Source organism: Rattus rattus, chromosome 7 (genome assembly GCF_011064425.1).
Source record: "Rattus rattus isolate New Zealand chromosome 7, Rrattus_CSIRO_v1, whole genome shotgun sequence".
Lineage (NCBI taxonomy): Eukaryota > Metazoa > Chordata > Mammalia > Rodentia > Muridae > Rattus > Rattus rattus.
The window spans coordinates 98,067,267-98,080,853 of record NC_046160.1 but is presented as its reverse complement, the minus strand read 5'-3'; the positions used below and the strand labels follow the sequence as shown (position 1 = coordinate 98,080,853).

The following is a 13,587-nucleotide window of genomic DNA, read 5'->3' as shown; positions in this document are numbered from 1 at the left end:
CTATGAGTTGGAGGCCAGCCTAGCATAAACAGTGAGTTCTAGCCAAGGCTACACAGAGAAATCTTGGATAGATAGATAGATAGACAGACAGACAGATTGCTTGATGATAGACAGATAAATAGCGCTGGCTGGGTAGCTAAGGTAAAACACTTAATGTACAAAGTCTGGTTACCCGAGTTCAATCCCTGAATCCCACCATTAAAGTAGAGAACAAATATAGTCTTATGACCTTCACACTGGTATCATGCCATGCATGATCAAATTATACACATATGTGTATATGTGTGTGTGTATATATATATATACAATAATATATATACAATATATGTATACATATATATATACAATATATATTATTATATATATACAATAATAAATAATAAGATTAAACACTGAAATAATTAAATGCCTGACTGCTTTGGCATACTGAAGGAAGAATGAAAAGCTGAGGTCATAGAAAATGGATGCAAGGGGTTGGGGATTTAGCTCAGTGGTAGAGCACTTGCCTAGCAAGCGCAAGGCCCTGGGTTCGGTCCCCAGCTCCGAAAAAAAAAGAAAAAGAAAGAAAATGGATGCAATAAAACAATAGAGGGGGGCTGGAGAGATGACTCAGAGGTTAAGAGCACTGACTGCTCTTCCAGAGGTCCTGAGTTCAATTCCCAGCAACCACATCGTGGCTCATAACCATCTGTAATGGGTTCTGATGCCCTCTTCTGGTGTGTCTGAAGATATTACAGAATATATAAAATAATCTTTAAAACAGAGGAAAAATTCTCAAAGCTTGGGAAAGACAGAGGTACCCAGGTAGAGGTGGCATCTAAGAACTCAAGATAAGCAGGACCAGTAAAGAATTTCTCCATGTTATATTACTAGCATCAGCCCTGTTCCACGGCCCCTATGCAATGTGACAACGTACTGATGTGATCTGGACAGAAGACCTGCATAGTTGTGCTATTAGCAAGCATGGTTTTCCTCCCTGCTGATATAACACGTGAGGATGTCTGCCCAGGACCTGTCTTCCCGTCACTGTCCTCTCTGGGAAGGGGTTGACAGCTAACACTTGGAACATGGGAAGTAAGTACTCTTCCGTTAGACATTGAAGTCCTGTGTCTCTCACTTTACAAAGCCCCTCTCTTTGTCCTTAAAGGATGGTGCCTCCATTCAGTGAGGCTAGCTTAAATGGACGGTATGGTCTTCCACACAGCCACTGGCTGCCTGGGTGCACAGACATTATGCAGTTAATCCTGCTCTTGGCTCACTTCCCAGAGCTTTGAACAGAAGTCACCCAGTTGAGAGCCTGCCATGAACTTTACCCCAGTTCCAACTCACCCCAAACGTTAGGAGGGAAACTCTACCAGGTGCCACTCTGGTGACTTTTATCAACAGTGTAATGTTATGCAATCAGGATGCCTGACCAGGTTCCCGGGTCAGTGCTGATTATATGAACAGATAGAAGGTCGGCTTACACTGGGCCTGTGCTCACCATTCCCCACTCCCAGCAACCATTCTGCTGGAAGCATTCAGAAACTAGGGGGCGAGTCTGGGGGTGGGGGACACGGAGTGCCAGTTCTCTTCATCTGAGTGAAGGGTGAACAGGGCAGTGGGACAGCCCACCTCGAACTGATGTCAAGGCTTCCTTTGATCACTCCTGGCTCCTTGACTGTGCTCTTCTCACATCCCCTAGAATCGGGGTCCTTGTGACCTCCATGGTCATCAGACAGAAAGCAGGTTCCTAACTCCCCTTCCAGGAGAGCCCCCTAGGAGACTCTGTCCCAACTCAGTCTAATCAGTCTGTCCTTCTGTCTTTGTGTGAATGGTTCATTCACTCTAGAATTCCCAGGGTTAGATTGTGTGTGGCACTCTCTATCCCATACAGTCGCTAGACCTGTTCTGTCCCAGCCCCCCAGTTGCTGAAAGCCTCCACCTGCTTCATCCTCTTCTCCCTGGCACTGTAGGGTGACCTATGGAGAGGGACCAAACAAATGTGCCATTCAGCTTCCTGTGGGAGTAGAGAAAGAGAGCTCAAGAACGTGGTGTGGAGGAGGCTCACAGTCTGTCCTGCTTTCTTTCTTCCTGTGAAGCCGAGAAACCAGCCAGGAAACACAACACACACATCGCCTATCTCCCTGCCTCTAGCTTTAGCTCAGGTTTTCTCCTCAGGTAGAATGCTCCTCTTGCAATATCAGGGTTTGGTTTTGTTTTGTTTTGTTTTGTTTTGTTTTGTTTTGTTTTGTTTTTACCATTCCAAGCCGTCTGCCTTCAAGTCTTGACAGAGAAAGGTTTGGATCTGGGCTTGCCTTGCCAAAGCTCGCTCCTCTCCTTACATTTAGATGAAGTTCCTTTGGCAATCACGCACTACGAAGTTCTCCTTGAGCCTGAGGCAAGGAAAACACATCTTTCCAGTTTTGTCAGTCTCTGGCGAAAGATCTGATGCCCTGTTGACCACTCGCAGAGAAAGAATTTCAATCTAAATTCTAATCACTGTGTGATGCCTCCTGTTCTTTCCCACCCAACAGACAAAGATTTTCAGATCATCTTGTCAAAATACGCTGTGTCAAAACGTCATGCTGAGCTTCGAATGCAAATGAAGGAAGGAAAGGAGGAGCATCACGGTCCTAACCGACTTTTGTACAAACAGTCCTTGCTGGTGAGCTTCCTGGGTTAGACACCTCACAGAGTGGCTGGGCGTGCCTGCCTGGGTGTTTCAGAAACACTTAATTTTCTTCCAGGCCTCAAAATTTACTGGTTTATTTTTTTTCATAAATCAGGGTGGCAGTTGCCACAATCCTAAAAATACCATGTTTTTTTTTTTTTTTTTTTAAGAGGGAACAGTCCCCTCCTCTCAGGTCATTCAATTGAAGGTGCTGCCTTCTCAGATAGGTGAAACATTCCACCGATTTTCAGAACTCAGACTGTTTTCTCTCTCTCTCTCTCTTCTCTCTCTCTCTCTCTCTCTCAGATTTATTTATTTATTTAATGTATATGAGTAGTATACTGTAGCTGTCTTCAGACACACCAGAAGAGGGCATGGGATCCCATTACAGATGGTTGTGAGCCACCATGTGGTTGCTGGGAATTGAACTCAGGACCTCTGGAAGAGCAGCCAGTGCTCTTAACCATTGAGCCATCTCTCCAACCCTGTTTCTCTTTTTTATAAGAGATATTTTATTGTATGTGCATGCATGTGTATGTGTTCATGTGTATGTGTATCTGTGGGGGGGGCACACATGTGCAAATGCACACATGTGTGCAGGAGCCACCCTTCATTTATGTCTGATATGGGTTCTAGCCAAGTCCAGCTGGCCCTCTCTGCTGTGGGACACTGGAGATTTCCTTCAGTCAAGAAATGGCAAAGCATCAGGCATGCACAGGACCAAGGAGACATAACCTCTGCTAAGCTTTTCTCAGTTCTTCATTCTGCTCCCATCTCTCTGCATCTATGAAGAAGTTACAACGATTATTATTATTTTTTTTTTTTTTCTTTTTTTGGAGCTGGGGACCGAACCCAGGGCCTTGCGCTTCCTAGGCAAGCACTCTACCACTGAGCTAAATCCCCAACCCCACAACGATTATTTTTAATTGCTTCGTTGACTAAGAAATTAATTTAGACCTACATTCTTTTTTTTTTTTTTTTTAATTTTTGACACAGGTTCTTTCTACATAGCCCCGGCTGTCCTAGAACTCATTCTGTAGACCAGGCTGGCTTCAAACTAACAGAGATCCCCCTGCCTCTACCTGGAGGGTTGAGATTAAAGGCCTGCACCACCGTGCCCAGTGGACTTAGATTCTTTTTAATACATAATGACTGTGCATATTTGTGAGAAACATATATACACAGGTGTAATATTCAAGTCTGTAATTGTTATATTCATTACTGCTAATATTTATCATTTCTCTGTGTTGAAAATATTCAAAATCCTTCCATTCTGTTCTTCCCCTGGAGCCTCTGCCATTGTGTACCAGATCCCCAACCTGACTTCTCTCCAGGACTTCTCACAAGACTTACAATCAAGAGCTTTCTGACCGGGGTTGGGGATTTGGCTCAGTGGTAGAGCACTTGCCTAGCAAGCACAAGGCCCTGGGTTCAGTCCCCAGCTCCGAAAAAAAAGAATAAAAAAAAAAAAAAAGAGCTTTCTGACCAAGAAACAAAAGCAAAACTATGCTATTCCTCAGTGGATTCTGGTGAAAACTGGTAACAAAATCAGATACAATTCTGAGAGAAGACGCTGGAGGAGAACAATGCTGGGTCTGTAAGGATTCACACAATGGCAAGACTGAGGGTTCACACTGAACCATGGTGATCGATCAATCCTGCCAGATGGAGCTCAACATTTTTAACCTGGGGACTTGGCCATGTTTAAATTAGGGGTGTGGTTTGCCCAGTAATAAAATGTAGAACCATTCAAAAAAAAAAAAAAAGAAAATATTCAAAATCCTTCCTGTAACTGTTTTGAAATACACAATAGGGTGTGGGGATTGTATTAGTTAGTGTTCTATTGCTGTACAAAGACAGCACACAGCAATTCTTAAAAAAGAACGCGTTTAATTGGAGTATACTTATTGTTCCAGAGGCTTAGTCCATTGTCATGATGGCATGGGACATGGTGGCAGGCAGGCAGACATGGTGCTGGAGGAGCTGAGAGTTCTACACCTGCATCTGCAGGCAGCAGGAAGAAGAGAGGAGACACTGGGTCTGGCTTGGGCTTTTGAAACTTCAAAGCCCACCCCCCAGTGACATAATTCCTCTAATAAGGCCACACCTACCTCAAAAAGACCACACCTCCTAATCCTTCTCAAGTAGTGCCACTCCCTATGACTAAGCATTCAAATCTATGAGCCTATGGGAGCCATTCTTACTCAAACCACCACAAGGGTATAATGGTAGATTCTATGCTTTGCTCATACTGGGTTTGATCTCCACCCTGAGGGCTGTAGAGATGACTCAGTGGTCAAATACAGTGGCTACTCTCTGAGGGGATCAGAGGTCAATTCCTGGCAAACACACTGCAGTTTACAATCATCTGTAAGCCAAGTTCCAGGGCATCCGATGCCCTTTCTGCCCTCTACATGCATGTACCCAGATATGCAGTTGGTGCACAAACATGCATGCAAGCAAAACACGTAAAATAACAAAACTATTATCTGTGGCAACAGCAACACAAATCCATCTATGCAATAGATACGGTGCTACAGAAGCCAAGAATCTCCACTTCCTGTCTTCATAACCAGCACACCCTACTGTCCTTCCCCTACTAACCTTCCCAGACTCTGCCAACTAATATTCTAGTTTTGTCACTGTGAAAAATGCTGTGACCAAAAAGCACGTAGGGAGGAAAGGATTTATTTGGCTGACCCTTCGAGGCCACAGTGCAGCACTGAGTAGGAAGTCAAGACAGGACCCTGAAGCAGAGCGCCCGTCGACTTACGCTCTGCTTTCGTCTCTGGGGCATGCTTAGTGTGCTCTTGACGGCGCCACCCTCCAGACCTGGGTCTTAGTGTCTGAAGGCTCTCATGCCATGCAACACTTTAACTTTTTAAAAATGATTCATTTGTATACTGGGGCACAGTTGTGTGCTGTGGTGCTCATGTGGAGGTCAGAGGAGGAGTTACAGGAATCAGTCCTCTCCTTCGACCATGTTGGGCCCAGGGATTGAACTCAGGTTGTCAGGCTTGGTGGCCAGTACCATTTCCCGCTGAATCATCTCATGAAACTGTTTGTTTTGAAGAAGGGAGCCCTTTTTTGAAATTTATTTATTTTATGTATATGAGTACACTGTAGATGTCTTCAGACACACCAGATCCCATTACAGATGGTTCTGAGCCACCAAGTGGTTGCTGGATTTGAACTCAGGACCTCTGGAAGAGCATTCAGTGCTCTTAACCACTGAGCCATGGCTCCAGCCCTCATGCAACGTTTTTATTAAACATGGTACTGAGGCTGCAGAGAAAGCCCAGCCCTTAAGAGTATATACTGCTCCCACAAAGAACCAGAGTTTGCTTCCCAGCACCCATGTTGGGTGACTCACAACTACCTGTAACTCTAGCTCCAGGGGAACTGAAATCATCAAGCCTCTGGGCATCCACACAGACACACACGGATTCATATGTGATTAAAAATAATAAATCTGAATAGGGTTCTATGGCTTCCTGTTTACTGCCTGCCTTGTGTTATGGAGGCTCAGTCATGAATCTTGCAATGGGTAAAGACATCCATTCCTCCTGTGCTCATAAGAGCACCAGCTGACTGGGAGATGCTGTGGCCTAACCATGTGGGGATGAGAGCATTTGCTCACACACATCTGGTTCCTGGTCTCATAGAAAGGTCTGAAGGTTGACACAACATGGGGTTCCCAGAATCTGTTTCCTTCCACAGCTGCTCTGTTGCCTCCTGGACTAAATGCTCGTCTTCCTCTAATGTTGCCATGACAGAGCTCATTGCACCAAGAGGTTCTTTTCCCAACGTTGGTTTGCTTTGTAAAGTTGATGTTCTTGTTGACCATGTCACCCGAAAGCCACTTCTGCAAGGAAGATGAGAGTGGGAACAATTCCCAAAAATTGAAGGACACCATAGTTTTGTCTATAATGATCCAATTTTTATTTTTTGTTTTAATAAGAATGTTTATACTTAAGGTTCCCCTTTAATTCATGATACAAAAGAACTCTATTTTTGGATAGGCACTATTTTTGAATTACATGTTATTTGTGTGTGCATGTGCAGGTGTGTGTGTGTTTGAGGACAACTTGTCAGAGTTGGTTCTCTCCTACCACGTAGATCCTGGGGGAAAGACGATCTCAAGCTGTCAGGCTGGGCAGAAAGCACCACTATCACTGAGCCATCTCACCAGGTCAATAGGCACAGTTTTATAAGGAAGTTTTAATTTCTTTGTCATCTTATGGCACTGGAGAATGAATTCAGGGCACTATAGAAGAAAGACAAATGCACTGCCACTAAGCTATATCCTCAGTCTTTCATAGGCACTTAATTCATTATATTAAGAGAAAAAGGGGGGTTGGGGATTAAGCTCAGAGGTAGAGCGATTGCCTAACAAGCGCAAGGCCCTGGGTTCGGTACCCAGCTCCGGAAAAAAAAAGAAAAGAAAAAAAAAAAACAAAAAACCTTAAGCTGGGTGTGGCTTTACTGCCAGCACTTAGGAGGCAGAGGCCGGCCAACCTCAGAATTCAGGCCTAGCCCCTGGTCTACAAAGCAAGTTCCAGGCCAGCCAGGGGTACACAGACAAACCCTGTCTCAAATAAACAAACAAACAAACAAACAAACAAAAAAACAGAAAGAAAGGAAGGAAGGAAGGAAGGAAGGAAGAAAGGAAGGAAGGAAGAAACTTAAAAAAATTAGTATGTGTTCAAATGAACTAAACTGAAGTGGCATTTTGATATTTGGGTTTTTCCCCAAACCACCACATAACAGGTTATATTTTAGGAGACACCTCCTAACTCTTACCACCCAACTGTTTGTGGAAGAAAGTCTGGAGTTGCTGCCATGCATCCAACTGGGCCACAGAGTGAGGCTTAGGCTGCCCTCCAAAGGTGATGTTAGCACCCACCAGGAGGTGCATGCCAGCGCTGCACAGTGGGAAGTAAGGGGGCTCGATATAGTGCCCTGCTTCTGGGTAGCAGATGATCTGGGGCTTCTCTTTCCCGTGGGCCTGCAAGCGTTTGGAGATCTCATTGGCATAGAACTCGCTCTTCCAGTTGTGGTCATCCTGACCAACGAGGAACAGGAAGGTCGTGTCAGACCTTTCCACAGGGATGAAGCTCTTCTTGTCTACCAAAGGGCTTTGCAGAGCTTCCACGACGTCCAAGAGACCATCTTTGGTCATTTTGACTTTGTCTCTCAGAAGGGACACAGGGGGTATAGTCTCATCCTTGTAGTATATGGTGTTCCCAACAGCAGCCACGGAGCCATTGATGACAACAGCAGCTGTGATGCCCTTCAGGAAGGAGGCCATAGCAAGGCCAAGTTCACCCCCTTTGGAAATCCCAAGCAGCCCAATTCCTGGTCCTTTTACCTGAGAATGAAGCAAATGAAAAATGGAGGTTTAGTCCAGGAACAGTATGATAATCAGAAAGCAGGGAGGAGGAGGAGACATAGATCTGAGTATCTACATTACAACCCAGGACATTTATTTATACCTAAGCCATATCTTTCTTTCCACAATTTCTCTATCATCATTCTTGGTGACTGCAACAACCATGACAATAGTCTACCACACAGACTTTTTTCTGTGTCTCTTTTTTTTTTTCGGAGCTGGGGACTGAACCCAGGGCCTTGCGCTTGATAGGCAAGTGCTCTACCACTGAGCTAAATCCCCAACCCATACCACACAGACTTTTAAAACTCCTCTGATGTTTTTTTCTAGCCCATGGCAACCAGCCATTCCCACTAATCTAAACCATGCTTCTCATCAGTAGCATGTACTCTTTTAGGCTCCAAATCTCGCTTGCATGCATTGCACCCTCTGGCCACCATCTTTAGTCCCTCCCGCTTAGCTCTTCTAGACACACTCCTTTCTACCTCACGGAGGACTTCGACTTCGCAGTCTCTTCGCTGGAGATCGCCCATGCTCACCTATCAGCCCCTCCACTTCAGAGTCTGTGCTTTATCCGCGAAATGCTCCCTCAAAAAGCAGTCTCCTATCCTTCATCACCCCCCACCCTTGGTCATATCTGCCCAGAAAAGGCCTAGTTCTGTTCACTCTCTCCAGGTCCGCGCAGGCGCTAAGAGAAATACACGCCTTCCCACAGCCCGATCTCCCATTGGACAGGAGCACGCTGTGGCCCTTCCATCCTGCCACACATCACTCGTGTTTTGTTTTCCACTTCTCCAAAGGACCCCACACACACATCCTCTCCAACCTCCTCAGCCTCTTGGGTCCCCCCCATGCGTGCCCCTCCCCCTCAGCCCTCCATACTGCAGTGAGAAAACAGAAGCTCCAGCAGGAATGCCTCATCCCCAGTCCACCTTTTCCCACAGCCGCTCAAGCTCTCAGATTCCCCCATGATCTCAGCAGCCGCCCTCTGGTTGTGTCTGGGATGCTGTCCACTAATTTTCTCCAGGGATGGTGTCCCACACCTACTTCCAGCCTCCTCTCCTGTAAACTTCTCTCTGCTGATCCTCCTTGGGTCTTCCCTGCTCTGGGCTCTTCTATTTTCTCACAGCTCTGGGTCCCAGTTGTGCTAGCTAAGACTTTGTTCTCTGCCCTGGGCCCCTACAAAACCTGTGGGAAGATGTTTGTTGTAATTCACTTTCATCCGTTCCCTGCTCGGCGCCGTCCGGGTGGTTTGGACTGGCTTTGGCCACAAGGAGGTTATTGGGATCACTCAGTGGGTAAAGCATTTGCTGCACAAGCATGACGACCTCAGTGTGATTCTCGGAATATACATAAAAGTGGAAGGAGAGAACTGACTCCATAACGTTGTCCTCAGACCTCCCCATACTTGTGAATACAGACGTTCTGATGCGTGCATGCAAATGCACAATGTTAATATTTTTTTTGAAAATTTACAAAGTCTATTCTTGGACTTCTCTCTAGATGTATCCTGCAAGGGCTCCACTTCTCTAATGCTTCCGGCCACTTCAACTCCTGATTATAAAATTATAAAATAAACAAGGGTTGCCAGCCCAGTCTGTGCCATGCTGAACCTAGAAAGCTCAGAGCAGCCTGGTCTCCTGCTGTTGATTCTCAAGTCCTTCTTTCACACTTTACCCTGTGCTTCCCATAGGGACACGGGGACATGGGGACACAGACGGCAGAGAGCTGCTGAGCATATCATTTGAATGAGCACTGGCTGACGATGACCCTAACTTTTTCTTTCCCTTTATTTCTCATGTCAAACCTTGGTTCTCACACATGCTGGTGGTTCTTTATGAAACACTACAACATTCTAGAACTCAGAGTCCCGAATGCTAACTAGCATGAGATCCAGGCACTCGTGCAGCATTACAGAGAAATGTCTAACCAGTAACCACACAAGGCAGTTCATAGAGACTGTCTCCCAGACAGGGGGGGGGGGGGCTGCCATACTGGCCTGGTCTGTCAAGGCAGGCATATGATGAGGAGCTCTGATAGGAGAGCCAATGAAACTTGAGGGGATCTAACCTCAGGGTGGCCACGCAGGTAGTTCATGGCTTCTTCAAAGTACTCAATGTGCATGGTTTCCATGGTCTTGGGGAGGTCGTCATAGTTGTAATAAGCCAGAGCCATGACGGCAAAGCCCTTCCCAGCCAGCAGACTTGCCCGGTACTCCAGAAGGCCGCCTCCAACTCCAAAAAGGTCTATGATTCCAGGAAAGGGCCCAGGTTCTGGGGACAAACCAAACCAAACCAAACTAAGCATTCAGGATGCTTAATTCAGGATAAACATGTTTCAAACTGATCATAAAGATACTAAAAGTCCTCCTGTCCGCACGCATCCAGAGTGGCCTGTGCTGAGTCCATGGTTTCCTCTCTACCCGCATTCCCCTCTATATCTAAGTCTCAAAGCTCTATGGACTTTTACAGAGAGAATATGCTACTTTTATCATTAAAAATACACTAAGGGCTGGGGTAGAGTGCTGTTTAGCATGTATGGCATGCCAGATATGATTCCAAACACATGTGAACACACACACATACACACACACAAGCACACATGCACACATACACTACTCTCCTCTCTGAACTGAAATTGATAGTGCCAACTGCCACCAAAGCTGTGTGGCAACCGCAATCAGCACACGATGCTGATGTAATGCAAAACCGTGTGGTTTGGAGGATGCAGTGGGAGGTAAAATGCAGTGGACACTTGCTCCCAGAAATTAAACCTACTCTTACCATACGGCCCAGTAACCCCACACCTACTTACATAAAAGAAATGAAAATTTTTATTCACACACAAACTTCTTTTTTTAAAAAAAGATTTATAAAAAAGAATGATGTTGATTAAAACCTTATTTTCTAAAAAAAAAAAGATTTATTTATTTATTATATATAAGTACACTGTGGCTGTCTTCAGACACACCAGAAGAGGGCATCAGATTCCATTACAGATGGTTGTGAGCCACCATGTGGTTGCTGGGATTTGAACTCAGGACCTCTGGAAGAACATTCAGTGCTCTTAACCACTGAGCCATCTCCCCAGCCCCCACACACAGACTTCTGTGCAAGCATTTGCAACAACTTCACACATAATCTCCACAGAACGCAAAGGAACCAAAGTCCTTCAACTGGCAAATGAATCAAAACAGAGGCTTCCTGGCTAGAAGACCCCAGGAATCTCACATGCATTCTGCTAAGTGAGTAGATATACACTAGAAAGGGCTACACGTTAGTTCTGCATGAATTTGTGCCCTAAACAATTTTTTCCATTTGTATAAAGAGTCTTGTCTGGGCTGGAGAGTGTTCAACCGTTAAGAGCAGTGACTGCTCTTCCAGAGGTCCTAAGTTCAATTCCCAGCAACCCCATGGTGGCTCACAACCATCTGTAATGGGATCTGATGTCTTCTTCTGGTGTGTCTGAAGAGAGCATCCATATACTCATATACATAAAATAAATAAATCTTAGAAAAAAGAGGCTTGTCTTCCACATGACCGGTTTAAACAAGAACACAGCAAACACTGGGCTGGCACCTGTTCAGGAGCAGATGGGGTCTAAGACGGAAGGAACCCGGGCAAGTTCCTTCTTCATCACCACCATGGGTTGTGTGCACCTCTCTTTAACCACTTATAAGTGTCATTTTAATATTTTGTTGATTTAGCCTACTTTGCCATTTTTTGTTGTTGTTGTTTTGAGGCAGACCATCAAATATCCCGGTATGATCCCGGTATTGCTACGTAGCCAAAAATGGCCAAGAGCTTCTGGTTCTCCTCCCTCGACCTGTGGGTGCTGGGATTGCAGTGCTGTGCCATCTTGCCTCGTTTATCCTGTGCTGGGACGAAACCCAAGGAAGCACTCAACCAACCGAGCCACACCCTCCAGCCCAAGCGAGTGAAGCTTGTCTCAAAGTCAGGATACTAATGGCCTCTCCTGGGAGTTGATCGTTTTACCCATCTCTGTTTTAGAGTCCTGTTGATTCTCATACCTGATTTGCTGGAACCTCGGCAGGAAAAATTTCAAATATTGGAAACTTATTAGGAGAGTGCTTGCCTAGTTTGAATTCCCACACTGCCACAAGAAAAGAACAGAAAACAAAACAAAACAGAAGACATTCTAAAAGAAAATTAGGGGCAGTGGATATAACACCGAGGACTTTATGATGAGGAGTCTCTCCCCTTTTCTTTTTTTTTTTTTTCGGAGCTGGGGACCGAACCCAGGGCCTTGTGCTCGCTAGGCAAGCGCTCTACCGCTGAGCTAAATCCCCAACCCCAACTCTCTCCCCTTTTCTTATGATGCCCTTTAACTTAGCAGTGGAATTGAAGGACCAGCTTCAGGAAAACAGCATCACCGTAGCAGGACCCTTCCAGTCCAGTCCTGTCTCCTTCCCACCGAGTCCTAGATCATTTGGAGCTACCCTTTTCTTCTCTTAAAATCACAGGGGAACTTTGAGCACGGGAAAGTGAAGAGCAGCTCACCTGGGGGCAGGAAGAGCGTGGCGCGCACCCGGCCCTCGCGCACGGGCACGCGCCGCACCCCTGGAGCCATGAAGTGACGCTCGTGCACCGCCTGTGCCAGCCGCTGCCCGCCGTCGGGCTCGTGTCCGTCCAGCACCTCCAGCTCCACCACATAAGGCTTCTGCACGTCGCGCTTGACCAGGCGCCAGAGAGGCCGTTCGGGCTCCATGGCCCAGATCAGCCCCATGGGCTCGAGCCCCGTGAAGCTGCCGCCCAGCGCGGGAGCGCGCGCCAGGTCCAGCTCACCACCGGCGTCGGCGCGGTAGCGCGCGTGGGCTCGGAAAAGCGCGCCCTTCTCGTCACGCAGGGCCGCGCGCAGCGTGACGGGCTGCTCGGGGGCCAGGCCGCGTACCGTGATGCTCAACGGCTCGTCCCAGCAGCTGCGGCTCCCGGGCTCCAGGCTCAGTGTAGCATTTGTCCGCGCAAAAGTGCTCCGGCCACCGGTGCTGAGCGGCGGAGGACCTGACAGCTGCGTCCAGCTCTTCCAACCCCGTTGGCACAACCTGCTTGCTCTCAGGACAGCGAAAGACGAGGCCACCATTTTGTGTCTTTGACTTCAGCCCTCAGTTTCGTAGGAAAAGTTAGAGATCCTCTAGTGGCCAGCTGCCTATCTGCAGTCCTTAGACTGAGCCGTAGGCTGAGCTGTGTGGGCTTACTGTGCTGGATCAGAGTGCTAAGCAAGCAACAAAAGCAAAAGTAGTGACGCTTTGACTAAGGCGTCTGTGCGTAAAGACTCCGTTATATCCGGAAGCCCCTTGCTTGGACTGTGTTTCAGGTGCTCTTTGCCCCAGGAAGAGTGGGCTGGACTAGGGCTCGCTATTAAAAGCCAGCTCACCAATGAGACCTTCAGTCGCCAAATTCGTAAGGTTGCAGAGTCAAGAATGTGATTGCAATTGAGTTTCATCGCGTCGTGGAGTAATAGACACTTGTTACTAATCTTAGGACTGTTCTTTCAAAAATGTGCATCATGCTGTTTTGTGTGC

At 46.7% G+C, this 13,587-nt stretch overlaps 1 protein-coding gene across 1 annotated transcript; it reads right to left on the bottom strand.

The window, feature by feature from the left end:
- Window positions 1-6,571: 6,571 nt before the first annotated feature.
- Window positions 6,572-13,587, bottom strand: LOC116905257 (acyl-coenzyme A thioesterase 2, mitochondrial). The gene is made up of 3 exons (XM_032908110.1): window positions 12,566-13,587; window positions 10,116-10,318; window positions 6,572-8,024 (listed from the first exon to the last, which is right to left on the bottom strand). Exons 1-3 carry the CDS (start codon window positions 13,143-13,145, stop codon window positions 7,446-7,448), a joined length of 1,362 nt encoding a protein of 453 aa, XP_032764001.1. The 5' UTR covers window positions 13,146-13,587; the 3' UTR covers window positions 6,572-7,445.